At 41.4% G+C, this 24,867-nt stretch overlaps 1 protein-coding gene across 1 annotated transcript in view; it reads right to left on the bottom strand.

Annotated features, from left to right (window-relative positions):
• The window catches only part of SLC6A15 (solute carrier family 6 member 15), a 30,163-nt gene extending 5,716 nt beyond the window's left edge, over nucleotides 1-24,447 (bottom strand). Inside the window, exons 1-7 of the mRNA XM_063133824.1 lie at nucleotides 23,967-24,447; nucleotides 18,781-18,938; nucleotides 16,427-16,553; nucleotides 10,335-10,516; nucleotides 6,952-7,062; nucleotides 925-1,166; nucleotides 627-816 (exon numbers count right to left, since the gene is read on the bottom strand). Of these exons, the coding sequence (XP_062989894.1) occupies nucleotides 627-816; nucleotides 925-1,166; nucleotides 6,952-7,062; nucleotides 10,335-10,516; nucleotides 16,427-16,553; nucleotides 18,781-18,938; nucleotides 23,967-24,255 (1,299 nt within the window). The 5' untranslated portion in view covers nucleotides 24,256-24,447. The remainder of the gene's footprint in view (nucleotides 1-626; nucleotides 817-924; nucleotides 1,167-6,951; nucleotides 7,063-10,334; nucleotides 10,517-16,426; nucleotides 16,554-18,780; nucleotides 18,939-23,966) is intronic.
• Nucleotides 24,448-24,867: the final 420 nt, after the last annotated feature.

Below are 24,867 nucleotides of genomic sequence, written 5' to 3'. Positions count from 1 at the left end.
TATGTATAAATCCACCCTTAGTTTTTTGAGGATATATGTCACACCATTTGTTCTGCAAGTCATGAATACAAGAATTCAAGATGAGTCCTGCTGAATCAGACCAAAGGCATTTTACCTTCCCCCCCCACCCCCACCCATGCCAATCGTGGCCTTAATGTCCCTCTTAACCCAAGGGCGGTGTTGGGAAGGAAGGCAAAGTGTGCTTTCTGGAGCCTCCAGAAAGTGTGCAGTTTCTGGAGGCCTTGGAAAGTGTGCATCGCCAAGCGCTCGGTCAGGGTGACTCTTCATTCCCTACAACCTGCACAACCGCAGGAGTTGTTCCATCCCATCTCTAAACTTTATTTACTGGTGCAGTCAGTAGCTCTTAGGAGGAGGATACTAGTTTAATCTGTACATCATCAACACAAAATACGATCTTCAGATATGGGGTGAATGAGATTTGGATGAAGCTGAATGGAAGACAAGTGTGAGAAAATATTTTAGGCAGCTGATTCAGTGTACTCAGTGGAGTCAGAAGAGGATCCCTTTGAAAGTGAATAGCAATATTGTTCTGCAACAATGGAAGGTTTATTCAAACAGTCACTCGTTCGTAATCTCTGCATAAAAGATTGAAGTATCACTCTAACCTTGTTAAGTTCATCTTCAATCTGGCAGGGTTTTAGACCAAGAGGAAACTCTTCTTCTTTCACTTTCTGGATGATATAATAAACTATATTATAATCATCTGCTGTGATGCTTGATAAATTAATATGATGAGGTATTATTGCCTTGCTAAGATTGCCGACATTTAGAAGGTTGATAATCCTTTCGGAATTTCTGCAAAACACAAAGCAATACAAATCCCACGGTCAATCCGAAGAACAATTGTGGGAATTCCTAAGTGAAATATACTATAAAAATGGATAAAGAAATGAATATTCATACTGGGTAATGCATTTCTCATTTATGATATTTGCTTTGAAGCCCAGAACGGCAAACACCACCAAAGTTGCCAGCACAGAAGTGAAAAAATTGATGAAGGACACCAGAACAGCATCGAAATGGCAGTTGTTGTCTCTCTTGTTGTAGCTTGAAAAGGCAATGACTCCACCAAATCCAAGCCCTAAGGCAAAGAACACCTGAGTAGCAGCTTCTCTCCAGACTTTGGGCTCCAGCATTATTTCAAGCTGTTTGAAATTAGACATAATATATGTCAGCTACAAAATATAGCATTTCTCCTAAATGGAGAGGCAACAAATAATCCAGGAAGATAACCCACATCATCCTCAATTCTAAACGTATATGTCAACACACAATTCAATCCAAAGCTCAATCAAAATCTTCCATTGGGGCATTTATAGCACATTGTCTCTTTTATCTGTATTACATGTTAGTAAACATATCACAAATCTAAAAGCAATATTTTTGCTGATAATCCCACCCCCTATAAAAATAATAATCTCTCATCAATGTTGTCAATGGGTTTTTGAGTATAGCTGTGATCATAAGCAGCAAAAATTATTTCATAAATTAAGTACTAAGTCATATGATTAAATCCACATTGTGAATTGTTTCACATGCGCAGTAAAAGCATGAGAACTATCAATCCAGTAACATTTTATTAAAAGCGCTTTCAGTAAAGAATCTGGAAAAAAATCTTACACAAAATGGGAAACATTTGAACTTTGTATGCAAGTAAATAACTTTTGGAATGCCAAATTATTTTAGGAGTATCTTTCTTTTTGGTCTAGTTCTGTCTTCAGTAGTGTCCCATAATAGGAAACGGGGCAGCTAATTTTGAACTGGAAATGTGAGATTTATTCTATGAATGATAATGAAAGTGAACTATTTGTTAGCCTATTTGTTAGCAATTCTATGCCTGTGTACTCTATGGCTGAGCTCAATTGAACTTACTCTCATGTAAGTGTCTACAGGATTGCAGCTTGTGGAATTTTCATTATATTTTAGATGTCAGAAGTGCTATTCTTTTGGCAAACACAGACAACTGAAACAGTCAGTCAATCATTTCATAAGTTCCATTTCAACTAGCATTTCCCAGCATTTTAACTCTCGATAAATAAATTTTAACTTAGTGTTTTAAATTTGTAATTTTGCATTGCTGCTGTTTTTATCTGGTTGAGCTTTTATATTGTATTTTATATTATGGTTTTATACTGTTGCTTTATACTTTGAATGTTTTTAATTTTTGTGAACCGCCCAGAGAGCCCCGGCTATTGGGCGGTATAGAAATGTAATAAATAAATAAATAAATAAACTAAGCATCATTGCTGTCTATTAAAAGTAAACATTTTAGTTTTACTATAACGTTCTAAATCTCATAGATTTGTCTAGAGCTAAAAAAACATTGTTGTGTAAAAATGTGCAGACCTATAATTAGACTCATTTAGACAGAAAGATTTCTGTATCAACTCCATGCCACATATAAAAATCCTCACATACAGTCATAGCACTGTTTTTTCACTAGATGGCACTAACTATTCATGCTTTCTGAATTTTCACCTAGGGTTGTACAATAATTTCATTTCTGCTCGCAAAACATGTAGGCCTGTCCTGTTCTCGTCCGCGAACATGAATGTGTCCATCAAAAATGTTTGCAAATTACCAAATATGTGCTCGTGTTTGATTTGCGTAACTTCTCCCAGTTGATTTCCACAAATGACCAATTTTGCACAAATTTCTTAATCAGCCCCGTTTTAGTCTGTGGGGCAAAAGTGTGTGACTGTGCAAATCTGGGAATTTCCCCACAACTTTTACGTTCGATCACTGTTTGTTTTATGCAAACGCAAATGGAGTGGGTGGTAAGCAGTGAGATGATGTTCAAAGAATCTTGGTGAACTCAAACATTGCTCGTTTGTTATCTACCAGAGCCACTGTTCTGTTCTAGGCTATGCTATGCTATTCAATGTCCATGGCATTGAAGCAATTATTCATGTCCTGGAAAAGTTCTTTACAACAATTTTGTCCTAAATGCATGTACAGAATTACCACTGACTTCAGTGGAACTGATTTCTCGCAGGTAACCACACCTGTGATCTGATTACATACAAATACCTAGATTTAAGGGTGCAATCACATCTATCATTCCTTGCAAGTATATCCCACTGAACTATATGGGAATCACCTCTGAGTCAATATGCATATGATGTGTGGGAGAAGGAAGGGCTATGTAGTGTGATAATTATAGGAGACCGTGATTACTATAGGAGACAGTTTATTGCTAGAGGAAAATCTCCAGACATCTTCTAACAACCCCTTGAAAAAGGCCTGTGAAAGGGCACAGGCTGAAATGCATCGGTCTTTGCACAAATAAATCTTTTTGCATCCTAAGGACTTGTTCCTCTCTTTTTTGGATCTGAATTGGATGCTTTACTCCTTTGGTTTTTAATTTTTCTGTAGTCAGTGTAGGCCAGCCTTCCCTGGTCTGGTGCCCTCCAAATGTGTTGGAAAATAACTCCCATCATCCTCAGCACCAGACTTTGTTCCAGTTCTCACTATAGCGCCCAACCCAGTTTGTGGATTTCCCAAGCATTTTTCACATTTGGGGAGAGGTTCTGCAATCTGAGCAAATTTCTAACTAATTGGCATAAATTATGGCTGAATTTGTGCAAATCATGCAAATTGCATACAAATTTGCATAAATTATGCAAATTGCATATTTGCATAATTTGTGCAAATTCGACTATATTTTGCACACACTGTAGAACTTCCCCTTCCCCCTCCCAAATGCACAAAAATGTTCCCATTTCTCCAGGAAAAGCCCACAACTCAGCTCACAGATGCAAATCGAGTCATGCATGCTATGGAACTCCGTTGAGTCAGAAAACAAACAGATTTCCCAGAGATGGACATCCCTATTTTTATGTTAAACCCAAAGTTATTATGATAATCATATTCTTATAAAACACCCAGAAACAAGTGTTTATTTTTAAATTGCACAAGGAGTGTATATTCTGTTTATATGGTCTTTTTTACATTGTATCACAGCAGTTGCCTTGCTTATAATTCCCTTTAGTACAGAGATGGATAATCTGTGGTATCCCAGTTGTCATCAGACTGCAACTCCCATCAGCTCCAGCCAGCATAGATAATGGTCAGAAATAACGGGCAATTCAGTCCATCAGCATCTGTACGACCACAGGGTGCCCACCCCACTTTAGGACGTGGCCTCATGTATGGTATTATCCATGGGTATTGACGAAGTGGAAAAAATAATAATTTGGGTCTTGTTTATACATTCAAATCTACACTGAGCTCATTTCAAGAAACCCAACATTACAGACTATTCTAGGAAGCCCTTCTGAGAAGATGTCTCAGCCTAAAACAATTGAGAAAGATTCAGTCCCAGGACCAGATCTCCTACTCTTGATACTGAGCTAGAGGATTAGTTCCATTTTTATCCCTTCTCGTTCCAGCAATACCAAAGTTGAGAAGCAAATGGGTGGTGGAGCATGAAAGAGGGGAGTGAATAGCTGGGCAGGGTGCATTGATGGCAGAAGACCCCGTAGCATTTTGTCAAGGAAATATTTTACCAAAGGGTGGATATTTGATCTCAGCTCTGTCTCCAAAAAGAAACAAAACTGCTTATCTAAGACAAATTACATGCACAACTAATGCAAAGGAACCTGAGATTTGCAGGGAGTGTTGGAAATATTCTTATTTACTATCATGGGTGCCCCTACACAGAGGGATTAGCAAGATCTAAGTTCAGTCCAACTGCTGCTTGAGACTTCCCGTGTGACTTTTCCTAAATCTCTTAATCGTTCTCTGGCTTAGTTTTTCATCATTAAGATGTGACTAATACTTCCAGTCTTCTAAACGTATTTGTCTTCAAGCAAGGGAGTGTCTTTCTACCAAAGATTTGTAACTACCTTGTACATACAATCTTTCATATGAGACTTGTGAATTTTCCCCCAATTAAAAATTAGAATATAGTAACATACACCAACCATTTGAACATGCTAGCACTTTGTCGAACACTCCGATAATACTAGGGGCACTATCGAACACTGCTGCTGTACTATCACAAATGACTGCAAATACAACAGGAAGCTAGCACTTGCTAGTGCAACCAGAAACTAGCTGAAATGATCACAATGGGACAAGTGAGTGGAGCTTGCAGAAGGAAGTGCCACTGACTTGTCATGTTGCGGAAGTGGCAGTTTCAGCTAGTTCCTTGTTGTGCACAAATGGCCAAAATGGATACTGCCCCGCAATTTATTCACATTCTCCAGGTTCTTGTCATCATTCTAACATGGACTCCTCTTCGATCTGATGCTTTCACATGAATCAAATTTCCTTGTAATGGGATATAAAACATCTAAGCTTTTACATATAGTGTGCATGCACCTGTACACACTCATGAAACTGGATTGTAAGCCACATGTGTCTTCTAGAAACTTGAGCTAAAGGATCCTGAGGTGCTCAAGGAAGCTGGTATATTAAAGAAAGTATTTCTAGAATGTATGCCCTGTAGGGGTGCAACAGAAGCATGGCCTTCCTACCCCTTTGCTATAGTCCATGAGATGATTTGTTGAGTGGATTTTGGCATGCTGAGCCAGTTTCATAAATGCTCCAGCAGACCTCCATGTTCTCAAACATGAATCAGTCAGATGAGGATTGGGAGAGTTCATGTTCCCCAGGAGCCATGACACTCAGTGGGTGACCTTGGGCCAGTTGCTATCTCTCAGCCTACCTCATAGGATTGTTGTGAGGATAAAATGGGACATGGAAGTGATCCATGACTTAAGAACATAAGAAGAACCATGCTGGATCAGACCAAGGGTCTGTCTAGTTCAGCATCCTATGCACACAGTGGCCAACCAACTGTTGAAAGGAAACCCACAAGTAGGACATAAGTGCAACAGCACCTTCTTGCCCATGTTCCCCAGCAACTGGAGTACATAGGCTTTCTGCTCTGATACTGGAGGTAGCATAGAGGCATCAGGACTAGAAGATTATCAATGGCTACTGGTCCTGACGTCTCTATGCCATCTCCAGTATCAGAAGCAGAAAGCCTATGTACAGCAGTTGCTGGGGATGTGCCACCTGGAGCTTCTTGGGTGAAGAATAGGATATAAAATATCAGAAATAAAACACCATCTCTTTGTCTAGCCCAATTTTAAAGTATTTTTTCTTCCTTCCAGGATGTAACTAGGATCACAATGAGGGCTGGGACAGAGGGGGAAGCAAAATAGTAACCACAACAGAGCGGAGGCCGTTGAGGAGAGAGAGGAGTGGTGGAAAATACAGTAGATGAAGGTAGTGGCTTTGTGTCTTATGGCTCTTGTCAAGTGTCGCCATTGATATGCACCTCTTAAAAATCTGTATACATAGCAGTAGCACCAGAGGTACATGGTTGTGTCCGGCATAAGCCACTAACTGAAGAATCATATTTTGGGATTTACTTAATATAGATGAGTTCCATGACACCTTAAGCTATCCTGCTGCACTCATAATCCAATTGACTAGACCAAGGTTGGACAACTTGTGGCCCTCCAGATGTTTTAGCCTAAACCTCCTGTCACCCCTCACCACTGGCTATGCCGGCTAGGGCTGGTGGAAGCTGTACACCAAAACATCTGGAGCTAGATATGTTTTTGGGTGAAGTGTTGATTCTAATCACACACACACACACACACACACACACACACAGGATAGGACTGCAGTGTGATCCCACACCAGTAGGAATGAATGTGAAGCAAGCAGCTATGTGAACAGTGCCAATTGGGTGGAGAAATCACTAGTCTATATGGCTGGAGGTGTAGTTTTAAAGGTGTAAAAGGATGAATTAATGGAGCTAGAATTATATTTCACAGCAGATACACAATTATTCAGTGGACTTCTTGATTACAAAATAAACTGTTCTCAAAACAAAAGTTGGTTCAAATGACACAGGCATAAAACAAATGCCCCAAGGCAAGCAAGCATAATAAACAGAAACCAAGTACATACCTTAGGGGTAAACATATGACGAATTCCATCCAGTGAACCATTTAAGAGCAGCGCTCTAATTAGAAAGCATATAAGTACCACATAAGGGAAAAGGGAGCTGAAATACATTATCTGAAAAAATATGGAGAGAAACACAAAGAAAAGGCATTAGTAGCTCTTATCTCCTACGGTCTGGTCACATCTATAATCTGCTGAGAAACCTAAGATCATCTTACAAGGCATTCCCAATCAACCAATTCTGTGTTTGCTTAGATCTGTAAAGGCCATGGGTTGAATGCAAACCCTTGTATGAGGGGAAGTCCACTCACACGATGGGACTTCCCCATCAACTCCTCCCCACTGCAACCCTCTGGGCAAACCCAAATCTACTCCAAAAGTTCCCGCAACCTTCCAGAGCAGGTCTGAGAGAGGACTGCAGAGGGGAGGAAAAGTCGGTCCACCTAGCAGTTTCCTCCTCCAAGCAACTCCAAGAAATATGGATTCATTCATTTTAATTTTGAAATAAGAAAAGATTTATTTTGGGGGGGAAACAATGACATTAAAACATGCAGTGTTACCAAGAACTCAGCTATGCTGCTATTAAGAAATGAACTACCATGTCACAGGTATGAGAGCCCGTGCAGACTGAAGGATGGGGCTGTCCAAGTGCCTGAACACAGAAGCACTGCTGTTAAACAATTGTGATGTCTTTTCAGTTTTAAAAGACATCACCATTGTCTAGCTAGAAGTTTTTTGGAGTTCAGGCACTTGGAGGGTTTCCTCCTTCAGTCAATGGTGTTTTGATGCCTTCCTACCTCATTTGTTAGGTATGAGAGCCCATCATCATAATGAAACAGCCATGTCTCCATGAAATGTGTCAACTGAAAATAGTAGATATATCAAAAGCCTTTGTCAGTTTGGGAATTTAACTCAAGGCTACAATTCTGCTAGATCACTGGGTGAGAAAGAGGAGTTCTCTGTGTTGTGTTCCATTAGCGCATCAGTGTACCTGTAAATCATAATTTGCAAACTGGGAGCCATCATCAGGAATGTGTTCCTTGCCATCGCTCCTTACCTACTTTCTCTCCCAGAGTTAACCATGATTTCACACTACATCAATGCAAACCAGGGCTAACACAAACCTAGCTCTTTCAGGCATCGAAATTATGTTTTGGTTTGCAAACTGTGGCTGTAAAGGATCAAGATGTGTATATTACTGTGGTTTAGAAAGCTAATGTAAAGTGTAACTACAATTATCACAAGGAAGGGAACAGAAACTGTTGAGATGGAGGGTGGGGAGATTATATCCAGAAACAGATTCTGGGTTGCAACTAATGATTTACTTCCTCCAATGGAAGGAGACTTGTCCTGACAAAAGGATGCTTTCCATCAGGCAAAGAGAACCTTTGGGTCCAGCCTTCTCTATCTAATGACAGGAAGTCATTCTGTGCTGAAGTCCATAACTCTTACAAGCCGGGAATGAGAAAGTCTGGGGTCCTTACAACTCTGTGAAAAGCGATATTTCATGATATTAGTATAAACTCCTGCTTGTAAGATGACAAAGAGTACTGATATTCTGCCTTTTGATTCTTATCTTTGCTTAGAAACCCTCAGGTAAACCAATTCTGTACCAGCATAAGCTATATTTTAATCATTCTATTGCTCAAATAACATTTTAATAATTGTGTCACCATGATCCCATATGCAAGTTAAACGTCTGGGAAGATTAAAGCCAGAAACAACTTCTTCTGAGAGTGTGATTTTTATATAGCTTTGCAGGGCCTTTTCAGTGGTGGTCCCACATCTGTGGAATTCACTCTCACAGGCAATACATGTGACCAGACTTTAGAATCTTTTAAAAGTATTAAGATGTTTTATTGCAGTCCACTTTTTTATTAATTGCTGTGACTAATTTAATTGCTACTGCTCCTTTTAAGTGGATGTAATGATGTTTTAATTTGATAGGTATGTAATTATTGTTATGTTGTCATACAAGTTTGTATGCTGCCTTGAGAAGGCAACTGTGCCTTGGAGGTCAGGCTATAAATTATTTAAAAGATAAATAAATACATGGTAGTAAGTTCCATGAAAGTAAGAGGGCCTTACTTGTGAGTAAACATTTTTAGGATTGTACAGAATAGCCACCAATCTTGGAAATCAAGATGACACATATCCCACAGAAATGAAGTTTGTGAAAGAAGATCCCAGTGGATTCTGATTAACTGCTGCATCATGTGGGGGGGGGGGGAGACTCTCCATCTTTGTCACTGGTCTTATTAAACCACATTTCAGCATGAGTCAGTCCTCTTGCCACAAGGGAAGGAGCTTGTGCTAAGAGTTCCCATGTGAGTATCTGTACTCAGCTTCAGTGCATGATTCTGTGAACATATCACCCATTTGATTGACAAGCCAGGACCACTTGCAGGAGAGGAACAAGAACAGGAATCAGGGAAGAGTGTATGCAATTTCAGCTGCAAACATCTATTGTGCAATCTGGGATATGTCACAGCAAAGATCCATCAAAGGAAGTGCAGTATCTGCACATTCCATAAAGAACATCCCCGCCACCTCCTCCCACTGCAGTAGAAATCAAAATGCAAACTCTAGGCTTCAGGAATAGTGTTAAATAGGACCCAGCCTAGCACAAGTGCATTAGCAACTGAATCTTACTGCCAGTAACTAAGCCGTAGGAAAGGTATTATCAACCTTTAAGCATTTTGGGGTGGGTGGGGGTGGGGTTGAGAGACACACACAAAAGCCAGGAAGCCATCAAATGATTAGCCAATCAGAAAATGGGTTTGGCTGTCTGAGTAACCTGAGGGTCAGATTGGGACCCCAAACTGGCTGCATTTGACCCACAGGCCTGAGGTTCAACACCCCAATGTACACTTTCCCACTCGCAGACCACCTGAAGGATTGCAAGCCAGCATGTGTGCCCTTGTCTTGCTTTGGGGTGTCTCCTTTGGCAGTGCCATCCTGAACACCTCACTTGGGTATTCAGTCTGGCAACTTGATGGTTTCATGGGCCCGGTCTGGATCCAGAAAGAGAAGGCCCAGATCCAGAAAGAGACAACCCCAGTGTGTGTGTGTTTTCTGTTTTTAATTATGTGTTGAGATGTAATTATAAACATTATCTACAGCAAGTGAAAACAAAAAAGAGTTCTCATACCACAATGCTCCCTCCCTCCCTTTTTATCCAGGGATGGCTTCTGTATTTAATAGGCCACCGTTTTAAAGTTGATGTACCAACATTACTCAATGTGAGATTACAAAAAAAGAGGTGAGTCATGGCTTCCAGCCTGCCCATGCAGACTTTATGGAAGGATAGGCAAAGGGGTGTGGTGGATTAGAATTGAGGAGGCAAGTGTGAAGAAGACCTAATAGAGTAAAAAGGAAATACTCACTTTGCCTGAAGACTGGATACCTTTAATCATTGCTAGGCACACCATAACCCAAGCAGCCAGCAAGCAGATCGTCATTTTCCAGTTTAGACCTCCACTCTCTGAGATAGAGCTCGAAATATTGAGCGCTTCTCTGTACCAGTAATAGGTTGTAGCAGAGCTTTTTTCACATTCTGGCTCCACAACTGACCCAAAAGAAAAGAAAAGAAGGAAAAAGAGGTGATCCAGGGGGAATCCGCACGTCGTACCGAGACCGCTTCTAAGCGACCCCAGTGCGACATGAAAGCGATCGTGTAACTAGCCTTTGGAAGAGCCGAGGAAGAGGCGTCCTTGCCACCGCCGCCACCGCCACCCACAGACCTCCTCGCCGGCCGGCGAGGAGAGCTCGGCTGAAGAAGGCGGGGTGGAGAGCGGAAGAAGCTGTCCACCTCGCCTTCTTCCCCCGAGCTCTCCGTCCCAGCCGGCGAGGAGGTCTGTGGGTGGCGGCGGTGGCAGCGGCAGTGGCAAGGACGCCTCTTCCTCGGCTCTTCCAAAGGCTAGTTACACGATCGCTTTCACGTCGCACTGGGGTCGCTTAGAAGCGGTCTCGGTACGACGTGCGGATTCCCCCCCAGAGTATTCATCAGATACTAAATACAGTAGGAAACAGCACATCAATTGTTCTCCAAAGCATTTGAAGGAGTCTTAAACCAGTTCTTACTGCTTGTTATCAACTTAGGGTTTATCCTGACATGCACAATTAAGAACCCAGGAATCTGTAGATTGGGCTGTTGTTCTAAATCAGTAGAGCACCACAACTTCAATTAGTCCTGTAACACTTATAGATGGCTCTTTTAAAGAGGCTCTTTAAAGATGTTCCTGTAGTGAAGTGAACAGGGCTCCTGTACCCTGTGCGGGTATAAGCATCCAGTATCTCTGGGCAGTTGCCAGGGCCCACTGGCAATGCCAAGTTCATCAATCTAACCACCATTTCCCCCCACAATGCATCTGATGTAGTATTGCTCTTGGGCATTGTGGGGGGAAATCAAAAGGGTGGTCAGACCCAACTGTTCAGCACTGCTCACTGATAGGGTCCACTGACAGAGGAAAGGACACTTTGTCCGGAGCCCCTTCAGATTTTGAGCCAGCTCTTTAATATATATTTCCCTAGAAGAAGGGATTTCAGCTTGTAATGTAGGGATGAGGAAAAGCTGCACCCAACAAAATTCACATTTCTGGTACAGGAGCCCTATTTTCCTATGCATCTGATCTCCCTACTAGGGACACTGTGATCATGACAAAACAGTAATAACATCATTTTTCCATTCTTGGATTATAATTACAGTCCAAACGCAACATATCTTTTAGAATTTGTCTGAATGGGAGTGATATATTTGTTCAGGGGCAGGAACTCACAAATACAAACTCACAAATTCAATTTGGCCATCTGACAATGCTTTGGTAATAAAGGTCACTTCTCAAAATCTGACTTTATGTGACAGAAATGCTCCTGAAAGTCTATTGGGCAACTTAAATCAGAACTTGGGAGGGGTTTCAACCTCTGTCTGCTTGTTGGACACTGATGTGCTGAGTAACTGAGGGATGCAATAGACCTTGCTTTTAAGTATTAGTAGTAGTGGTGGTAGTAGTAGTTTTCAATTAAACATACCTATTTTTGGAACATAGTGAAAATTGATGATAGTTATCTAATGCTGCTGCTTCTTGATTATTATATTTGTTGTTGATTTGTGATTTCTTTTGCTGTTTTTAAGATTGCTTTCAATGTTGCCTTTTTATTGGAATTGTTAGCCTCACTGGGCTCTCAAGAGAGGAAGGGTGAGGTGTAAGAATGATAAAATAAATAAGAAAATCACAAAGGATGCCAATGGAGACAGGGAAAGCAGAGCAAGAGCATATCCAAGTAGACGTACGGAAGGTTTGTTTAGACAGCTAGGAAGCGAACTGAGGACAGAATCATAGAGACATAGGTCAAGGTGGGAGTGAAGCAGGATTGAGGTCAAAGAAAATACAGGCCGAGTAGAAATTTGGCAGTAACAAAATCATGGTGCGGCCAATGAGGGTGGTTTCAGTGGAATGCTGTGGGTATCTAGCAGTATCCAGGAGTCTGGAGATAAAATGTGGAAGGGAAACAATGCAGGAAGTTGAGTGGAAGAATAGGTCAAACAATGTGGGTTTTTGTCAATAGAGGAAACAGTGGCATGTTTAAATGCAGTAGTAAAGGAACCAGAAGAGAGAGAGAGAGGGTTGATAACGTGCTGGAGATGAAAAACAATGGTGGGGGATGTGGCAATATGAAATGAAAATGGGATAGGGTTAGGGTATTTTGACTGGAAAGGAGGAGAAGTTGACTTTATAGTGGGCAAAAACAGCTAATACTTTTGTACTTCTCCAGAGGTGCTCAGTCTTATGAGGACATGTCTGGGGATACTGAGTGGAAAGAGGGAGTATGTGTCAATTTAGACTAAGGTTTATCTGGGGATCGTCCTGGGGTCATCCCTGTTCATGACACACAGAGGATCCCGGGAGAAGGCAGGGATGACCCCGGGATAAACCTTAGGTCTAGCTAAGGCCTAAGTTATGGAGCTGTAAATACTCTGCAATAAACTTTTTCTCAAGCTTTCTATGAAAACCTAACCCTAAATAAATCAAAAATAAATCCCACTGAGTTCAATGGGGCCTACTCTCAAGTAAGTGTTTAAAAGGACTGCAGCCTTAAATTACTTTGAAGTTGCATAATAGAACTTCTGTAATGAATATGAGATAGCCACTATTTCTTTTAAAAAAAGTTTTGTTAAGATGTTAATATCCTGTATGTATGTAAATTGCATGAAACTTGATATGGCATTTAGGTAAAAACATTTTCTGACAAAGCCGGGTTTTTGTTTTGTTTTTTAATTTTCAAGCAATCCTATGGCCCCTAGACAGTGTCTGGAGCACCATAGGATGCTATGAATCCCTTATTCCAAAACACTAGGCAGAACTCTGGACTTGGAGGAGGAGGAGGAGCTCCAATCAAGGATCTCTCCTGTCCCTCCCTAGATCCTCCCACCTGCCACAGAAAGCTCTGCAGCAGCTCCTCACCCAAGACCAGGGGGAGGGGCTAGGGTGACCATATGAAAAGGAGGACAGGGCTCCTGTATCTTTAACTGTAATGTAGAAAAGGGAATTTCAGCAGGTGTCAATTGAAGTGGGTGAAATTCTTTCTTCATCAACACAGTTAAAGCTGCAGAAGCCCTGCCCTCTTTTGTATCTGGCCACTCTACTATAGCTAGTGTAGCTTTAACTGTTGTGGTGAAGAGGGAATTTCACCCACTTCAATTGACACCTGTTGCAATTCCCTTTTCTAGATTACTGTTAAAGATACAGGAGCCCTGTCCTCCTTTTCATATGGTCACCCTAGGAGGGGCCATGCCAGTGGGTGAGTGAGGAAGGGCCGAGGATCTGCCAGATTCAAAGGACAATCAGGCCAGGCTCCACCCCAGCAACACATGGCAGCAGGATGGGCTCAGAGGTCCATCTCGCAGATTTTTTCCCCAAGGAGGACGGTGAGGCTGGAAAAAACTTTGCCATTCCTCCTTCCTCCTTCCCATCCAATTGAATGGGAAATTGTTTAGATTGCATTCTTAGACTGGGTTCACACAACCTGCTAACCCATGAATGTTTATTTTCCAGAACAACCTATGATGGGTAAGCATGTTGTCTATGGAATGTTCCCCCTCCCCACAGTGGGTTATTTCTCCCAAATAATCCACTCTGAGAAGCCACAGTCTGCCGTAAGGGTTATTTTACCTATGTGGTTTAGCGCGTTGTCTGTCATACAGCATTGTTATGGAGATTGCCTACAGAGCTGTTCAGCAAGAGAAGCCAAAAATGTTGCTGCTACTCTGCCCTTTTGAAGTGATCACTATTCCTTCCACAAAGGAAGCTGGGATACCTGACCAGCTGGGCGGGAGGACTACAGGAGGAGGAGGAGGAGGAGGAGGAGGAGTGGTGAAATAAACTACTCTGGCTGAGTTCGGACGACACACTAATCAAGTTTGTTTCCCATTCTGTTCCTATTACACACACACACACACACCGGTTGATTAGCGTGTCGTCCGAACTCAGCCTCTGTGTAACTTGTTTGCCTGATCGTCTGATAGGAGCATAGTAGGTTGTTTGCACAACCACCTTTTGCTTCCCACCTACCATGGTCTAACCCAGCTGTATTCTTTTAGAACCCAGGGCTTTAGCCCTATTCCTTCAGGGAGTTCCCATTCCATGAGACTTCAATAGAAATACTCTGGAATAATTAGCTTGAGGATTATAGCCAAAGGCTGTGATCCTGCTATAGTCAAGTAAATGTGAGCTTTGCCACTGAATTAAGCAGAAGGCAAATTTCTGCCATATATTTTATCTCAAATATTTTATACAAGAAAAGTCAGTTATTTTACAATAACAGTAATCTGCATGTGCTTGGATAATTTGACTACTGAGAAGCAATAATAAAACTAGCAAGTATCGCATGAGGAAAGTTTCTGTAACATTTCAAAATTGCTTATATACCTGCTTCAGGCAAAGGGAAAAAAAGTATTATTAGAAATCCAATTAAGATTTGTTTCTCTTATTATTTGGAGATCAAAGCATGTGGTCACCAAGAGATAATTAAAGCCTAGAGATAGATTGCATTTTATAGTGCTTCATGATATGCCAGAATGAGATTATTTCATTATGGCTATGAATGATTGCCTAATTCCTGTTGATATAAAAAGCAGACATAATATAGTCTGATTATTCACAGGTATGTCATTTATCCCCTTGGGTTTTCTGTTGCTTAATATTTAGGAAAACAGCAAGATTGTAACAAGGAAATCATTAGTGTAAAATTAAATTTGAATCTTACTTACAAACAACTCTGTTTTAGTGCAAATGTTGATAGAGCAGCATGACATGTTTGGCATATAATATTGAAAGGTTTCTGAACTTGCATCATCTTGTTTCAGACAAAGTGACCCTAATGCTACTATTAAAATGAGCTAAGAAAATTTAGAATTTAATTTTTAATTTTGCCTTTGGACACATTTTAAATAAAAACAATTATTCAATTCATCTGTTTCACTTTTAGCATTTTGGACTTGTGAAGATGTTGAGATTATGTTTCTTTACAGACTCACATTTGTAGTGGAGTAATGGATAGAGCAATCCTATGAGAGCACCCAGGCACCACAGGATATAGCAGATATCCCCTCCTGAGGCCTTTAGCACAACTATGACCTTGGGAGGGAAAATCCAAATGCGGATTTCCCTCCTCCTCCCAGCCACCCCAGGAAACACTGCAGCACCTTCTCTTCTGAAGATGCAACAGCATCCTCCGAAAAGGTCAGGGGAAGAGGGGGATGGAGAGATCCGCAAGAACCACAAGTCTCCCTGTCTCCCAGCCTTGCCCCCAGGTGACTGAATGATCTGGACATGCTCAGAGGCCTATCTGGCTTTAAGTAGCAAAACGGAGGAACAGAAGGCTGTAAAAGGATCTGCCACTGCTTCCACTCTACCTGGCTCTGCCAGCCAGAGCATCAATTCCTTAAAATCACACTTTTAGAGACTTCCCTGAATAGACACAATTCAGCCCCTCACCTGTACTACACTGCAAGTTTAACAACAACAACAACAACAACAACAACATAGTGTAAAATACATTTTGTTGTAGCAGATGATTGGGAAGAGAGGAATTATGTTTGCGCAAGTAATTTAAAAGTCTTGTTTCAAGTATACTTCGCCTGACATGAATGTCTTTATTGGAGCCATAACATCATTCCCTTATACTAGATATCAAGCATTATTGGTAAGAATATTATTGTAAAAGTAATGTGAGGTGTGGGGATGAGGGGGAGAGATCAGCAACTTTAACAATACTAATAATTTCAGTTCAACATGGTTTTATACTAAAAGTAACTACTAAACTATTGATTTCTGATATCTTAACCCAAATCACAATAAATCATCCATAGGTTTTGGAACTTTCCTTGTTGTTGAATCCTGTAACACTTATAAAATGTTAATAAAAATATATATTTAAAAATAGAGGAGGAAAAGGCATTAATATATCTAACACTTACAGGTATGTGAAGAATTTTTCACCAAAGGACATTGGTCCCATGGCAATGGATGCTGAAAGGACTGAGAAAAGTAAAATAAACTCCATCCAATGATGACGTTGTAGTAGAGGGCCACAAAAAAGCACACCTGCAGAAAAAACAATGCATTTTTAAAGCATTTCTCTCTTTAGGAACTGCATAGAAGAGGGATACAGAACCTTTTCAGTCCAAGGGCTCCATCAGATGTCTGTTGGGGTGATAAGGGCCAAGCACACACCCTTCACTCTCACTTGTACACATGTACACCCTTCTCTCACACATTCACCCAAGCTGCAACAGATCTTGCTCTTGTAGCAACAGCATCAAGGTGATCACAACAGAGAGAGGCCATAGCTAGATGGGGCGATATCCCAGGGATCACCCCGGGATCGTCCCTGTGCGTCCACATGATGCACAAGGGATCCTGGGAGCAGGAAGGGATACTCCTTCCCTTTCCCCGGGATATCACCCTACCCTTTAGTCATGTTTTTTCCAGGATCTTGGGATGATCCCAAGACGCGGAAAGTGTGGCCCACCGTCATGGTTTGTCCCAGCTCCTCGTGGTTACTCGTGAGGAGCTGGGAACCGCGCATGGGGTGCAGAGCTCCTCGGGAGCACTGCGCCCATCGGGAGTGGGGTGGGGGGGAGTGGGTGTTTTCTTTTAAAAAAAACACACACAACACCCTACCTTTCAGTACACAAGTACTCATGCTCTCCTTCTGTTTGTTTTTAAAAACAAAATGGCGGGCACGATGCCCTGTTTTTCCAAGGTAGTCGCGCACCGCGTGTAAACAGAGGGGGAGATCTCGTGATAACAATATTGCGAGATCCTCACCCCTCCATCGCGCTAGACCTGTAGGTCTAGCTGAGGCCAGAGAGAGAGAGAGAGAGAGAGAGAGAGAGAGAGAGAGAGAGAAAGGAAGAACCATTCTAAGAACAGGGTCCATGGTTCCTGTCATAGAGAAGTTATCTCATTCCTAGAGCATCCCAGGAACTAGGTAGGAACCTTTAACCACTGCTTCCTGGGATGCTCTAGGAATGTCTCTTGGCTAAGCCCTATGATTTGATGTAGGAAGAAATACTGAGTTACAGTGGTGTATGTTGATGCCTTGGTGTAGCTTTCTGACACAAATTCTTGTCCTTATCTATCCCCAGTCATAGTGCTGCCCTAAGTAGTTCCCTTCACCCTGCTACACGACAGAGCCAGCCTTGTATTCTGATATTACGATCCACGGAACTACCCCAGCAGCTTATAACATTCACACAAGTAAGAACTCCAGTTCCAATGCAAGGGAAAACAGTGGCTTTGCACAGGCACTGGGCCTGAGAACTTCCACAACCACCATTATTAATGTTGTTGCCCTAGTGCCAAACAGCCACAGAAATCAAAATACTTGCTCAGGAACAAACACGATGAGGCAGGACCAACCCTATGAAGCAGACTGACATCCCCATCAGGTGGTGGAGCGGGAAGAGTGGTGAATTGTGCCACTTCCTCCCACTCTTGCCAGGCCCCCTGCCACCATCACTGGCCTGCAGCCTCCAACGGCTGCTCTCAAGTGCTCTGGCAATTGCTACAGTAAGGGAACAGCTGGCAGGGCAGGTTGGAGTAGACACCAATCCTGTTTCCCTTGCATCATACCCCCCTTCCCCTTAACTATACTGCCGCCATGGCCTGAAGAAGCAGCCACAGGCCTCCAGCCAACTGAGCTCTCGTGAGAGACCCAGACCAGGAAGGGGTGCGAGATGGCAGCAGCAATGTGTGTCCTTGCCTCAGGCGGCAATATACCTTGGTCTGGAGCTGTGATGGGGGAAGGGCAAAGGGTGCGCCCTGCTATGACACATCATATGGTATGACAAAGGCAGTTTGTCCAACTCCAGGTATGCAACTCCCCATACACTCTACATATATAGGTTCTTCTAGGGATATTTAACAGCAGATAAGGCAGAGGTTGGTATATTTACCTGTTAACAAGATGGCCGTTAGCTGCCATAGGTTGGACCACAACAGCTAAAAAAAGGTTTTAAATCCATATAAGTGCAGAATGGGTAGTATTTTCTAAATGTTTTCTTTGCATCTGGTTGTTGCACTGTTTAAAAATTTTGTTCTTAGTGCTTTAACCTGTAGTTGATATAACTAGCATTTATCACAGTCACATGGGTGTTTGCACAGATTTTGCACCAACACAAAGATTTGTCCTTTCTATTGGGGCGTAAATCTTAGGTACTCTGCAAACTACAAAACTGATCTTATTGTCAATTAAACTTTTTAAAGAAAAGTGAACACTTCCATTATGCATTAAGGTCTGGGAAACATGAAATATGCAGTTACTTACTATACAGCTTGCAAATCCAATTCCACCAAGTTTGGGGCTGATATAATTCCATACTCCAATGCTTCCACGGCGGATTCTCTGACCCACTGAAAGCTCCAGGAAGAAAAGTGGTATCCCTATGACCAGCAGCAAAATTAAATATGGCACAAGATATGCACCTGTCAAACCAAGGAGATGTTGAGAAACCATTAGAATAATCCATCTTTAGAAAAGAATGCATAGCAATTTGCAGAAATAGCTATCATGGTGGGATCTGAGCACGACCATAAAGGCAGAGTTGCATAAAACAGAACACATGCTGCACAAACCAATGAGTGAATGCAGCAAACCTTCTCCATAGCAAGGACTGAAAAACAGGAATCACTCTGGGAGCCCGTGAAGCCCAGAGATGTTGGGTAGAACACAATATGGTGGTGGACTGAGCACAGAAAGAAAACAGAATACAAAAGTGTGAAATAGTTGGACAAAATACTGGTGAACATTGCTAGTTTAAGAAAAGAAAAGAATATAGTCAGTATAAAAATCTTGTACTCCTCAAAGCCAGGACTGGGTAACTTGTGTCCTTTCCGATGTCTTATCCTATAACTCCCATCATTCCCCACCATTAACTATATTGGCTAGGGCTGATGGGAGTTGTAGTCCTAAACATCAAAGTAGATAATCCAGTGTCTTCTCAGTATCAGAAGAGTAAGAATCAAAAAAAGTTTGTGGGGGGTGGGGTGGCTAGCACTCCAAGAGGTGTTCCTGGATTAGGGTATTAATTCCTAGACATTTTGATCCTCAGAAAGAACTACTGCTCTAGCTCTTTAAAACAAGAAGATGCTACCTAAAAGCGCATAGCTAAAGCAAAGTTTTAATCTATGCCAGTGGTAGGCAACCTGGTTTTCTCTACATGTTTTGTACTATAACTCCATAAGCCTCAGCCACCATGGCCAGTGGTGAAGTATTATGGGACATGTAGTCCAAAAACATCTGGAGGACACCAGGTTGGCTACCCCTGATCTATGCCTTTCTCTTTCAAGTTTGTCTTTCCAACCATATACTCTACATTCATGTCTTAACATCCACACAGTTTTGTAATATTGGGAAATTACACCATAAATGCACTCTGTTTTCTGCAAATGTGACCTTGCTCCAAATCTTGCCAAAGACTGCCTAAATGTGCTACAGTATATTCTGTGTGCATATTCAGGATAAAGGGAAGTAATGACTTGATCAGGTGTCTAACTTTTGTTATCCTCTTCTGAGATCTTGCTCCAGGTCCCCTGGCCATCTAAATAGGTTAAGCATAAAGGGCAGGGAATTTTCTGTGACAGCATTGAGATTGTGGAATGCCCTGCCAAGAACAAACGCACCTGGCCCCCTTCACTTTTAGACATTTCCTTTTAAACAGAATTCTGAATGCTGCTGTTTGATCCAATCTTCATTTTTACAAAGTTGGAATTTGATGATTTTGTATATTGCTTTAATTCTCATATGCTCTTTTTGTGTGGATATTTTTTATGGAAAGGTAAGATAGAAATGTGGAAGTAAATACACAAATATGTACATTTGGCTTTAGTGCTCTTCTGTGCTCCTTTTGACAGGCCAAAGGTGTGCAACATTAAAGTCCTGTGCTGTTCCTTCACAAGCGACCCATAACATGTGCAAAAAAAACAATAAAACCCAGCAGAGGTAGTTACTGCAGTAAGCAGGGCTAAACACAATAGAGCTTGCCTTTCTTTCTCCTGCTAAAATGGGTTGGTACAGACTGATATGAGATGGGGATGATCAAAAACTTCTGGGATCAACTCTATAATAAACATACAATATTTCCCATGGAAGAATTGTAGTGATTATATTCCAAAATTTTGAACAGAACAATATGCTTCCTTATTACACAATTTGCAGGTATTGATATCCAGCTAGGATTTTTCTGAAATTTACATTGCTTGCCAAGCAACAGGCTCTGTAAACATCCCTGTTTGCAGACATGGCAGGGCATTTCAGTAATTACGAGAAATCCAATAACTGAATGGCAACAGGAAGCTATAGAACGTCTGTTTTGAAACTGCAGGAAAAATAATTGCCAGTAATTTGCAGTTCAAGAGGACATTCACATTTCCATTGTATTGGAGAAACGCCAAATAAATTATAAGGGTTTGACAATGCACTTGAAAGAAAAAATATTTTGGAAATATATTTTGCAAAAAATCCTAATGTTTGCACATTCTCTCTTTTCCTCTCCTTCTCTAATTCTGGGAATTGATTCAGGGCTAGGAATCATCCCAATCTCCTCCTCCTCTGCCCCACACAGGTGTAAACAATGTGCAGATTTAACATCACGTGCAGCACATCCAAGGCAGCAAGCTGAGCTCTGCCCCTAAAAATAAAGCTGGAATCCTAAACAGACTTGAAAGCAATGAATCTTGCAGCTGAGACCATTCCTACACCAGCCTGAAAATCTGGGCTGGTCACGGCCAAGTCCCTGTGTGTGCAAATGACGCACAGGGACTCCCAGGGGCAAGGGGGGACAAGTGCAGGTTTTCCCAGGGATAAATAATCCCTGAGAAAATCTGATTCTTCCCATGGTCTCGGGATCGTCCTGAGACTGCGGGAGGTGTGGCCACCTGTCCTGGCTTTTTCCCTCCTCTCCGCAAGTAGTGGGGAGCAGTAGATGAAGGAGCCGGGCCAAGAGGAAGCGGGGGTGGGGGGGAGAGGGGCTTTTTAAAATAATAATTGAAAAACGTCCTTGTTCGTTGGAGCACACGTGCACTCAATTACTTTTTAAAAAATGGCAGGCGCAACACCCTCCTTCCTTTTGGGTTGTCATGGATTGTCATGCCATTTAGGGTGGATTCCTGCATTGAGCAGGGGGTTGGACTCGATGGCCTTGTAGGCCCCTTCCAACTCTGCTATTCTATGATTCTATGCCCGCATGTGGACTAAGGGGAGGATCTCGCGATCAGGATACTGCGAGATCCTCCCCCCAGGGCCAGCACTACCATTAGGCCAAATAGGCAACCGCCTAGGGCACAGACCTCAGAGGGGCGCAGTACTGACCTTTAAGGGTCACAGTTTTATACAAATTAGCTGTTTTAAGAAAAAACATAATAAAAGGAAAATATTTTTTCTACAAAACATGTGTCCTTAAAAATGGAAGTTGGCATTTTTTTTTTTGAGGGGTGCAAGTAGCTTGCCTTGCCTAGAGCGCAAAATAGTCTAGCACTGCCCCTGCCTCCCCACTCCCTCCTTCTACACTGGGCTGGTGTAGGAATGGCCTAGGTAAGTAATCTTGCACCTGAGTACTTTCTGTCTTTTACTTCCACTGCTCATCGGTAGTTCATTGTGACTTAGGGACCAATGACATGTTCTGTTAATCATAAGCATAATGGAGCCTGATATTTTTCTTTACTCCAATGTAACTGTGTGCGGTCCTGACTCGGATCAGGACCAGTGCATTCCGGGATGGAAAAATTAATTCTCCGCCCCCCCCCCCCCCCATGGGAGGCAGAGTTTTAAAAAATAAGGAAGTCTCCACTGGAGTACATTAAAGCCCTGCACAAGCAGAACATATAGATGGGCCCTTAGTTCTTTCATCAATATCCCACATGGTAGTGGGATATATTCATGTTCTAAATGATAGATTGGTGAGCTCCAGTACAAAAACCACTTAATTCAAGTAACTTGTGGGTAGAGTGGCCAGATGAAATATTTATGTAGAATAGTTATATAGAAAAGGGAATTTCAGAAAGAATTCCCTCTTCTATTACTCAACTATTAAAGATGCAGTAGCCTTGCCCTCTTTTGCATCTGGACACCAGACTTGTGAAAAGGATTCAACTTGTGATTCATCACTTGGCTTTAACTAATGAATTAATTAATTTAATAAATTTTAACAAACACATGTTAATAATATCCTTTTGTAGGGAATGAAGGAAAGTATTGTTCATCTTCACAGTGTAAATCTATGGAGGTCTAGGAATAATTATCAGATCACTTATTTATTGAGGATTAATTAAACAAGAAACAACAAAAATTGTTTTTCATTGAAAGAATTGTAATCTAAGCCTTGGGGCCAAACTAGATTAAATGTTAAATATGTTTCCATATTTAGCATGGATTTTTAAAACATGCAAGAAACAGCTATGGGAGTAGGTGGATAAGTATTGGTATTACAGCAGGCAAGGAGGGAGAATTTAACTCCTTCATTCCCTGTTGTGGACTTGAGGAAATTAACTCTTTTGAAGCTGCTATTTGCATTGAGAAGAAAGTTCCCACAGGTGCCAAAGGGGTATTTCCTCTCAGTGCAAAAAGCAACTTCAAAGGAGAGATTTTCATCAGAATTGCAGCAGGGGAGGAAAAAGGGTTAAACTCCCTCTACTCACTTGCTGGGGTCCCAATAATTTGCAGCCCATCCGTCCAGCAGCTGTTATTTTTATTTATTTATTTATTTATTTATTTATTTTTTAACCGTGTATGTTCAAAGCAGACTTGTTTAATGGCCTTAGGAGACTAAACTGATTACCACAGCAAAAAGAATGGGGTAAGACAGCCTTCTTTATGGGAGCTACAACTCCCATAATGCCTGATCACTAGCCATGTTGTTTGGGGCTGATGGGAGTTTTAATCCAAAACAGCTGAGGGACAGCATCTCTTATCCCAGCATGGAAGCCTGGGATAAGAGAAAAACAGGGAACAATAGTTGCAACCCACATAATCAAAGTTAATGATGGAACGCCTCTCCCGACATGAGTCTACCTGTACACTGTGCTCTACATCTAAGGTCCTCCTCCGAGGGCCTACCCCAAGGGAACCTCAGAGAATGGCAACAAGGGAGAGGGCCTTTTCAGTGGTGCCCCCCCCCCAATTATGGAATGATCTCCCCAATGAAGCTCGCCTAGTGCCAACACTGTTATCTTTTTGGTGCCACGTCAAGACTTTTCTCTTCTCCCAGGCATTTAACAGCATTTAACAACGCTAAGTTTGTTTGTTTTTTAATAGAACTCAGAACTGTTGTTTTAAAATGGATACCGTTGTTTTTATACCATTGTTTTTACATTTTTGATCGTTTTAAATTTTTGTATACTTTTTTAACGCTCACTGTTTTTAACTGTTGTAAACCACCCAGAGAGCTTTGGCTATGGGGCAGTATATAAATGAAATAAATAAATAAATAAATAAAATGAGTAAATACAGTGCCTTACCTCCACCATTTTTTTGGCATAGGTATGGAAATCGCCACACATTCCCCAAGCCTACAGAAAACCCAACTTGTGCTAGAATATACTGAACTTTGCTGTTCCAGGCTGGTCTCTCTTCTTCTACATCAGATCCCTCTTCCACATCTACATCTTTCTCTTCCGAATCATTAACCGACAGCTCACTTTTCTTGAAAGCATCTTCGACAGAGTCTTCATTTGATAGGAGATCTTTAACTGACTCAATGACATCATCGTCTATTTCTCTTTTTACCACCTTGCTGTTCTTAGGCATTTGAAACAGAGAAATGATAGTCAAGTTCACTTCAGATTCAGTTCACTTCTGATGGACTATCCAGCCTCAATCAGTATCTGTTTTTTGCGAAATCAAGAGAATGTGAAGAAAAAGTCAACAATGTCCGTTTGTGAAATATGATCAAGATGTATGTAATCGCTGGCTGTATGTAATTTCTTGCTGTTAACATAAATACCTGTAAAATAAATGAATAAGTTTATATGACACTAGAAAAGGTTGCTTCATTGATTATCTGTACATTATTTATTTCATTCTATGACAAAAATGCATAGTTCTTGTTTCCAGCACTTTTCTTTTCACAAATAAAGTTTAAAAGGCCAATTGCTAATATTTCAAAATTCTCCTACTTCTCAGATGCATTACTCCATCTAAATCTTTTAGTGGCTAAATATTTGCTTAAAATAAACCAAGGGCTGAGATTTAAGAAGTAAGGGAGCCAACTCTATGGCGTGATCACACTACTTTTTATATATGTGTCCAAGACAATTATGGAATAGGTCTAAGATCTGATAACCAGTGTACATAAATGGAGCATGCTTAGCAAAATAGTTTTTTTAAAAATAAAATAAAATAAAATGTATTGCTTTCAAC

This window comes from Elgaria multicarinata, chromosome 9, assembly GCF_023053635.1.
Source record: "Elgaria multicarinata webbii isolate HBS135686 ecotype San Diego chromosome 9, rElgMul1.1.pri, whole genome shotgun sequence".
NCBI classification, from domain to species: domain Eukaryota; kingdom Metazoa; phylum Chordata; class Lepidosauria; order Squamata; family Anguidae; genus Elgaria; species Elgaria multicarinata.
This window is presented reverse-complemented; position numbering and strand designations above follow the sequence as displayed.